This window comes from Nesoenas mayeri, assembly GCF_963082525.1.
Source record: "Nesoenas mayeri genome assembly, chromosome: 3".
NCBI classification, from domain to species: domain Eukaryota; kingdom Metazoa; phylum Chordata; class Aves; order Columbiformes; family Columbidae; genus Nesoenas; species Nesoenas mayeri.
Genome location: NC_137544.1, coordinates 73,983,329 through 73,993,361, shown reverse-complemented (window position 1 = coordinate 73,993,361; position 10,033 = coordinate 73,983,329). Strand labels below are relative to the sequence as shown.

Sequence of the window (10,033 nt, the reverse complement as noted above, 5' to 3'; positions counted from 1 at the left end):
ATTTATCAGTGAAGATCATCTACCTTCACTCTTCCATACAGAAGTCAAACTAAATGTTTTCTCTTCTTTTTTTTTTTTTTAATTAATAAAGTCTTAATAAAGGCAAACAAGACTCTTAAAGTCCTCACATTTTTGTATTTGTGGATCAGACCTAGTACCATAGCTTTACAGTCAAACCTGAAAATCCCACATGACAGCAACTGAGTTTGCTCAGGTTACTGTGAACAATACGTACAATTTCATGGAACCACTATTTACAAAGACTTTCATTGTTCTTATTGTGCTTTCTTTAACACTTGCTGTAAATAACATAAAGTTATAAACTGGCTACATCTACAGTTCATACATGAACGCTACAAAATCTGCCAACTGCTGAGTCTACCAACCTTAGTTCAGCAGACAACTGTGTTTCTGCCCATGTCACCCCCCTGCCCCAGCACTCTTTCTCTTTTGGTCTTCCTGTTTCCAAGTTTTCCCTTACTGCTTACAGCAACTTTCTCCCAAGACAGATGCATTCTGCATGACCAGATCCTTCAGTCTTTCCCCACTTTCCCATCCACGGACAGAGCTGTTTTCAAGATAAGCAGCCAGGGCAAGTTACTTTTGGAGCCCAACCATGCAGAGCATGCGGGTAACAGTGCAAGTCATAGAGTAAGGAGAAAAGGAGGATGGGTCTGTGCTGTAATATCTCTTTGAGACCTATATGCATCTAGCAGTGGTGCACATGAGGATTTCCCTCGTCTCATTTCGACTTCTGTTTAGTTTTATACGTACTATATTGTTTCCAGATTTTCATTTTTGTGTTTTTACTGCAAGAAGAGTGCTACAGTGTAATTATTGAGCAGTGTCCCTACATCTTGATGAGAAAACACTGCATAGATATCATGATCATTACTGACAATGACACTATGATCAGATCCTCTGTGTGAGGCAGACGGCATAAAAGAAATTGGAGACAAATGCTGTTCATCTCAAAGGTGAGTGCTGCCTCTCAGATTAAACTACATGGCTAGTTAAGTTGCTGCATGTCACAAAGCTAACACTTGAAACTACTTCTCAGCTATCAGCCATAACAGGAGGATGAGGCGCCATATGGTGTGACAGCATGATAGAAATCAATATCAATTTATGTGGAAAAAAATGCCCCAAATTGTTAGGGCTTTTAAATAACAGTATCTTTCACGCTACTTTACTATCTCTCTAATATTTCTTGTTCCCGAGAACCTGAACTCCCCTCCAGACTTCCCCTGTGTTGCTTCATGGCTTTTAATATGGTAAGCTTCTTTTCCAGGTCTCCTACAACTAAAGAGAATTTATTATGTGCTGCAGAAAAGAAGCCAACAGGTGGGCTCCCTCACGGATCCACCTTTTTCTTGTGCCTTTGCCCTGTCAGCTCAAAAGCGTGCTGTTAATCTCTCTGTTGGAAATACAAATGGCAAAACTATTGTGGCTGCAGAATCCTGATGGCCTCCCAGCTACCCAGAGATTACAGATGAATTTGTTAGGCTGCTGCTGATTCTCACCTTGCTATGCTTCCGTCCCATATAGAAACTTGATTTCACCTCAATAACAGTGAAACAGAGATCTCTGAATTCTCCTCTTTCCAAGCAACCTCTACACATGCTGAGGTCCTGCTTTCCGGGAACTGGCTGGACACCTGCCTGACGATGGGAAGTACTGACTCAATTCCTTATTTTGCTTTGCTTGCACATGCCATTTTGCTTCACTTATTAAACTGTCTTTATCTTGACTCATGAGTTATCTCAGTTTTGTTCTTCTGATACTCTCTTCCCTCCTGTTGGTCAGGGGGGTGAATAAGCAATTGGGTGGGTGCGTTGTTGGTGGCCAGGATGAACCCAGCACACCTCCTTAAGTGTTTTGTACTCTGTGCACCGAGGGTTTGTCTCCAGTACAATTGAGCAATGGCATCCCAGCCAATGACTCCTCACTCCATAGATTCCAGCTGAAAATGTGAGGAGCCACCAAGGAGCAAGAAAGAGGTGTTCTGACCTTGGAGAGAAGCCCAGTGTCACCAATATAGAATCAACATGGGAAACAGGACCTTGTGGCCTGCAGTTTGGGGAGCTGTTTCCACTCTTTATTTTGTCATAGAACTTTACTCTAGTCATTTTCTCAACTGTAAAATAAGGGGAAAACCAACTTTTTCATTCCACAGGTAGCGCGAGGAAAAACTCCATTGCCTTGGTGATGAAAACCACAGCTATATGTGGCGATGTAGAGAACATGCTTACTCCTGGGACAGAGGGAGGATAAAGCTGCCCATCTGTCTTTGATATGATCTAAACAGAAAGTGTCATATAGGATATCATTATGCATGGACTGCACACCGTTATAGAATTTATGTGGGTTTGTTTACTATAAAAGCAATAAGGAGAAGAGAGCACCATAAGCAAGGGCAGTAGGTAAGGACTGAGGTGGGAGAAGGGGGGGCCGCAACTGATGGGTTTGCATCCTTCTGGGCTCCCTGGGTGTGCGTCCTCCCAGCCGGCTCGGGTAAAAAGGCTTCGGGCGGTTAAAACAACAGCCCCAGGCCCTGCACGGGGAGGCCCGGGGCAGCCGGGGTGAGCTGTGCCGAGCTGTGCCGAGCTGTGCCGCGCCCCGCCGCCCGCCCCCGCCCTTCCCCATCACCAGGCAACGGACCGCGGCCGCCCGACGGCCCTTCCGCCGGCGCCGCCCGCCTCGGCTGGCTGCTCCGCCCGGGGCTGGCCCGGAGCAGGCGGCGGGGCTGGCAGCGGTCCGGGCGGAAAGCGGGGCAGGCCCCCGGTCCCCGGCGGGCACAGGTACGATGTGGGGCCGGGGGTGCGGGGAGCTCGGCCGGGCCCCCGCCCCGGCATAACTAGCGGCCGCGGCTTTAAATACTAACACTTTTGCTAAGCTGAGCGCGATGTGCAGCAGTTCAGCCGCGCTTCTGCGCCTTCGGGGACGTGCGTTTGGTGCTGCTGGCAGCGTCGCAGCGCTGAGAGGCTGCGGGCGCTCGGAGCGTGTGTGCAGAGATGCCCGGGTGGGTGCGCAGCTGCGGGTGGGTGAGCAGCCCCCGACCCTGCCTGCAACCCGGCGCCAGCCCACAAGAGTTTTGGTAGGAAGCTCTTCAGCCTGAGACAGACAGGGCGGACCTGGGTGGTGTGCCAGACAGAAGCCATCGCTTCAAGAAATGATTAAAATGGGTATTTCTGAAATTAAATCTCAAGGCAGGCAGCTACCAGACCTGTGCTGTGGCCTGTCACTCTGAGGAATTAAACACTTGACATGAAAAAGCACCAGTCAGTCTACTGAGTCTAATTACACAGAGACATTCCATGTTAGCTTGGCAAACCACCACATTTGATACCTAGCCATTAAGGATCGTATTTCTTCCCTTCAGTGTAAAACTGAGTGACTGGAACACATGAACTGCTGGCAGCAGCCATGGCCAGCACAAAGCCCCAGCTCACCTGAGCACTTCCCCAGGGATGCTGGTGCAGGGTCTGCTGCTGTGACATCAGCACAACTGCATGGGCTCAGAACTCATGCTGTCCTCAGGTGGAAGGTCTCTGCATCTGGGTGCCACTTGGCAGCAGCGTTAGGTGTGTGTTAAACTTGAATGTTGTCAGAAACAGCTGTAGCATTTTTTGCATTATGGAAAAATGTCTGCAAACACACAAGTGGGTTTCCAAGTTATTAAGGAGTGGGCTGAACACAAAGCCCTTGGGAATGCAGGCTAATGAGGAGATGGATGTTCATTTGGGCACATGTTTATACAGAGTAAAGGGAGTGAAATTTGTGTTCATTCATTTAGACCAATGCTTTATCCTAGAGTTACTGTTTCATAATTGCACTTCAAGAGCTTCTGCTTATATGATATGACATCCTTAAAAGCAGATAGGTGCTCTTTGTTAGTTGAAATATTTTATTTTCTTTACACTTAATTACCAGGGAATTTGAGCCAATTACCTGTAAAGTACTCACCAAATGCCAGAGGTATGAAAGATGTTCAATTAATACAAGCTGGCATGAACAAACTACCAAAGAAGGCTTCATTGTTCAGACATTACTAACAGCTTAATTCATTATTACCTAGTGGAGAGTGTGATGGCACAGGATTCGTGTACAACAGTGCTTTTCACTGAAACCTGCTAGTAGCAATGTTGAGCAGCACAGAAAAGACAAAGCTAACAGCAGTCTGTAAGTTGACACATCCAAATGCTTAGCATGGCTACTTTCAGTTACATCATTTTTTTAATTTGTTATACTTGCCCAAGTTTGTGAATCAACTACTATAAAACTTGTTTAGTTTTCTCTATTTTTTTTTTTTTCATTTTGTTGTGTGACATAGTGCTGTTTAATAAGCAGACAGGAAAGAGAACTCCCTGGAAAGAAAGTGGAAGTGAAGATAACAAACATTTCCTGAGTCCACCACATTAGGTTTCTGTACAAGCTATGCAGCAAGCCACCAGCTTTCTGAGGTCTGTAAAGAAGCAGTAACTGCAAGAGACACATCAAGACTGCTTACCCCTTCATGGTGTTTTATGTAAGTCCTGTTTAGATCATGACTGCACTTCAGTACCTACTTATCATCTCTCTCTCCTGTTCCTATAAACCACTCACCCAAGGAAAGCTCTCACTAAGGAGAATTCAACTACTGCCTGTACAAGGAGGGAATCTCTGATCTCTAAAGAGATTCAGAGAAATAATCCCAGTGCTCTCTAGATCTTGCTCCCTCCTAACACTAGCTTAAACCTGAGATGGAATGGTACTGCAAATCTGACTGTAAAACATCATTACATACATTCATATTACTATTGTATTACTTTGGAATATAAAAAGTCATCTTACACAGAAATTCAGAGTTTGGCCACAGTCTCAGCCCATTAGTGAGGCCTGAGGTCCACTTCCAATAGAAGCCTCATTCCTCACATCCTGGACCAAAGGCTTGGCAAAAGATTACTCTTGTTCTCTGGAAAAAAGCTTTGCATTTCAACAAACCATAAGTTTTTTCCACAGAAAAAGCACCCCTGGCCAACCCAGCTGCACACTGCTTTGGGTACTTTCAGATGTGACATATTCCCTTGGTTTCTGTAATTGTTTGGAAGACAGAGAATACTCATTCCGGAGTCTAAAACTCAACCTGAAAAGAAAGCAAGGATATCACTTTGGTAGTAGGATGTAAAAGGAGTTGTATCTACTGTATGTCTCACCCAGTTTGTATCTTATGCTTGCTATTTTCTGAAAGGAGGTGAAGGTCAGTATGTTAATACTGTATCAGAATGGTCCTCAGCACAAACATTCTTCTTTCATCCAAGACACTCTCCATTCCAAACACAAAGTTGAATCCTCACGGAGCAGGTTTACAGGGTTTCAGGAAATTGAGAGAGACAGCAACACTCTCAAATCTACAGGTTCAGAGGACTTTTTTTTGCCCCCTGTGCCACCAGCCAGTAGGACATGTTTTAGTTTGAACTAGCTGGGGAGGGAAAAGCACACTTCATTAACTGTTTATATGAGAATTGCTATGTCCAAAATAACTCAAAATGTGTTTCTTACCCATAAAAATAGACAGGGGCCATAATCTACTTCCACTATAGATAATGGGAAATGGTATTTCATTCAAAATCTACTTACGTTTCTATGGAACATTGTTGTCTTGAGAGGAAAGCAATGAGACAAGAATGTGCCCTACTTTTCAGGATCTGGAGAGGAGCTCACTGGAGGAATAGCAGAACATTATCAGTGAGTTAAATCAGCTCGTGTCAAAGGAGGAAAAGAGCATTGATATCAATATGTGTTTTCCTCCTGTCTGCCATCAGTTTTGCATCGGACTTTATAATCTTAACCGAGTTTACTCAGAGCAGGATAACACAACACATTAGCAGAATGTCTCAGCAGTGCAAAGTTCTGACCATTAAACTGAAGGCAGTTGCAAAAAAAAAAAAAAAAAAAAAAACACGACCAAAAGAAAATTTTGGGTATCTAAGAATAAGAGAAGCTTTGAGATAACTACTGCTCTAGTAAGCTGCCTCAAAGAAAAAAGTAAATAAAGGGTGGAGACATATAGCTCTGCAGCAATCAATGCTTTGTGCTGCCTTACAGCTGTCTGGAATTTATGCCCTTTTGCATAACTTTGAGCTGAAACACAGCCTTTGACTTCTCAGTTGTGGATCACAGAAACAAATGGGGGGACATGCTTTGCTCATATGTTGGCAGTGATGGCATTAAGAGTACAGTAAGGGTGATGCCTGCTAGCACAATCTGTGGCATTGGTTTCATTGTTTCCTTTGGCGATTCGGTTTCCTTTCAGCTAGTAACGTGGAAATGATGGCAGATGACTATGATACAAGAGAGATCTGGAGGCCTTTGGTGTTCCGTCTCCATGAGAATGCCCCTGCAGTAGTCCGTGAGGTTTTACTGGAGCGTGGCTGGACTGAGTTTGACAAAGAGGAGCAAGATGATGCTGACTGGAACCTGTACTGGCGGAACTCACCTTTCCGTATGACAGACCACCACAGCATTAAACCTTGGCAGAGGCTCAACCACTACCCAGAAGCTGTCCGGATCACCAGAAAAGACTATTTGGCAAGGCATCTGAAACGTATGAGGGGATCATACGGATCAGCTCTGTATGAATTTAGTCCAGTGGCGTTCATCATGCCCAATGACTACATCAAATTCTTATCAGAATACAGCAAGGAGAGGCAGTCAGTAGGCAGAAGATCTAGCTACTGGATTTGCAAGCCTGTGGGTCTTTCCCGAGGAAGGGGCATACTCATTTTCCAAGACATTAAAGACTTAGTATATGACTGTACAGTTATTGTGCAGAAGTACATTAGCAACCCTTTGCTCATTTCAGGGTATAAACTGGATCTGCGCCTCTATGTCTGTGTCACCAGTTTTTGCCCCCTCACCATTTACACTTACGAAGAAGGACTGGTGAGGTTTGCTACTGAAAAGTTTGACCTTGGTTCTCTGGACAACGTCTATGCCCACCTAACGAACACCAGCATCAACAAATACGGGGCTTCATATGAAAAATATAAAGAAGGCATTGGCTGTGGCAGCAAATGGACATTCAGCAAATTTCGTTCTTACCTTCGAATATTTGGGGTTGATGACATGCTCCTCTGGCAGAAGATCAATAACATAGTGATTCTCACCCTGCTTGCAGTAACCCCTTTACCAGTGGCTTCCAATTGCTTTGAGCTCTTTGGCTTTGACATCCTGATTGATGAGAAGTTCAAGCCATGGCTTTTAGAAGTCAACTACAACCCAGCCTTGCGTTTAGACTGTTCCACTGATGACACTGTGAAGAGAAAACTTCTTCATGATATTGTTGAACTGCTGAACTACAGACAGATTGACGCTTTCAGGCAAAACCAAGTGGCTGGGACAAAGGCTGGTAGAAGACGGCTGCCCTGGAGCGCAGCGGGTGAGTGTGCCACCAGGGAGGTTCCTGGCTTACTCACTTGCCAAAAAGTAGCTAAATGTACTTCTACTTCTTCTGTACAACCTGCCCTGCAGGCTGCAAGAGGGTCAACCGGTAAGGTGGCTACCCCAAGCAAGAAAACTGCCAAAGCGTATCCAAGAAAAACACTGACTTCCCAGATGCGGGAAAGGATGAATATGCCAAAAACACCCTCCCCAGAAAAAGCTGAAGCTAAAAATAAGCAACTCCAAGGAGCTGGGTATTCTCCACACAAATCTGACCAACTGAGCCACTGGTTACCTACACCTGACTTCTGCAAGTGCAAGTTGACCACACGCCCCTATTTCCTTTCTGATAAAGACCAGAGACCTATCCCCCGGGTAGGAGATTTTGTCCTTATTTTTCCTTTCAATGACGCTGCACTTCAAGCTTCCAAGGATGGGACAGATGTAAAGAGCATCATAAAGGAAATAAACAAATTAGTGAGCAAACAGTTACCATCAAAAGAGCAGAACACAAAGAAAAGGGTAGGATGTTTAACTTCTGTGTAAATTCATGGTGGTAGGTTGCCTAGCCATATCGTAAATTACAACTTCAGCTTGAAGGAGGTAGATGTACACTGAAACTGAATTTAAAAGAGAGATATCTCAAACAATACACAATTTTAAAATTGTAATTTATCAATTACCATGAAAGTTTATTTTTTAAAATTAAAATACTAATTTTTTAAGTAATTCTTGCAATATTAAAGTAATCCTAGAATAAAAATGGAGAATTTAATTTCTCAAAACATTCTCAGAAATTACTTTCTTTGTTTATTATTTTTCTCCATGATCTTTGCTTCTTTTCTTTTCTGAACTAAGGGTGCTTTATGGCTTGGAAAACCAGTCACTTTATATGGAGAACATTCAACATGCACTCACTTTACAAAGGTGCAGGTCATATGAATGACACAAAACTATCATGTTTTCGAAGAATCCAGTGAGCTTCCCAGCATCCATTTCCAGAAATTAATTTTACATTGTATGAAACAACAGTATGAAATAACTTCCATTTTATTACCAGTAGGATTCTGTAGAAATTCTTAGAGAAAGTAATTGTTTAAAGATATACATGCTGCTCCAGTGTTTTGTTTCAGAAAAACTCTTAATAAAAAATAATTAGGCTTCCCAAAGTAACAGAGGCAGACGTCACATTCGGAAGACTGGATCAAACCTGTCTCTAGCAGGCTCTGAATTAGCCACCTGGTGGGTACAGTGGTTAGGCAGCTTTGTTTTGCTTGCAATAAAACTTTTGCTATCAACTGTGCATGGAAAAATACTAATGCTGAACTGAAGCCTTTGAAATTATGGTCAAAATACTGCCCTGCCCTTGTGCTTCTCTGTTGTCCTTAGCTGTTTGAATGGAAGTAACTGTTCAGAAGTTGGAGCATATTCTAAATTTGAATCAAAATTGAGGCCAAATAATGGCTGTAGCAGCCTTGCGCTAATGCCAGAAAACCTGTGAAAAGATGAAAAGTGGGTTTTCCCAACTGTTCTATCTCCCTGAAGGGTTCATAAATTATTTTCTCTATGAACCCTCTAGGACAAAAACCACAGTAAACTAGATATGTGCATTGCTACAGTTTAAGAACATATGCAGTCAGACTTAAATTGGATTGCTTTCCTACAACAAGGAACTATAGCTGGTAGGGTCATTACTGCTTCTGATTCACTAATGCAAGTGGGAGGCAGAGGAGATAGGTTGTGAGAATCAGCCTGAGAAAAATAATGTAGCATGTGTCATCACTGGTCTGTGTAGGACTCCCACTTATACCTGACAGAGCTTGTCATTTATGTAGGTGGTTTTCTATCTCCTCCTTTTCAAACCAAATTTGTGCCCCTTATTTCAATAATCCATTTGCTATTATGCTATAAAATATTACCCAAAAAAGACATCTTGGTAAAAATGGTGGCCACACACTGGTTGACAAAAGTACCATGAAATCTCCAGTAGTCTCACGTTTTGATTTCACCAATGGAAGTTTTGCCATTGATATGCCAGAAGGTAGAACCAGGCCCATACTTGGGTACCATCACAAGCTCCTTGTAAGCAGGCATCAACGAGGGCAATGCACATGTCAGCAACGTGTTTGCACACATCAGCACGGTGCCTGCACACATATGTGTCTACACAAATGCAGTTTTACAGACTGCCTTGCAAATATCCCTCATGTGTTACACCTGTGCGGGATCACAGGCCTCGTTATTCCAGAATCCCAGTGCTTCCTCCAAGTGCAGTAGAGAGTGCTTAATGAAGCAAGGAGCAAGCAGCATACCAATAAAATAGTTCCTTATTTGATTTACAATTGGAAGGGATTATATACACAGGTTATTGAATGGCAAATGGTGATTTAAGGCTAGAAGCTGCAAATAAAGCCTGTTTTCTCTATTACTATGGAAACAAAGAGAATGCCAGCATATTAACTGGAGAACAGGGACCTTTTGTTAAAAGGAATTCCTGGGAATAAAAACAGTGATCCTCTACAAAACATTAGTATCACATCTAGTTTTCCAGCCAAACTGAAAACATTAATCACATTCACTTCATTTGTGATGCTTAATTGAGAAGGAAAAA

General features: G+C 43.3%; 1 protein-coding gene across 1 annotated transcript; it reads left to right on the top strand.

The window, feature by feature from the left end:
* Window positions 1-5,790: 5,790 nt before the first annotated feature.
* On the top strand, window positions 5,791-7,968 carry TTLL2 (tubulin tyrosine ligase like 2; the record flags this gene model as incomplete). The annotated part of the gene is made up of 1 exon (XM_080341743.1): window positions 5,791-7,968. The coding sequence occupies exon 1, from the start codon at window positions 6,310-6,312 to the stop codon at window positions 7,966-7,968; it is 1,659 nt and encodes a 552-aa protein (XP_080197869.1). The 5' UTR covers window positions 5,791-6,309.
* Window positions 7,969-10,033: the final 2,065 nt, after the last annotated feature.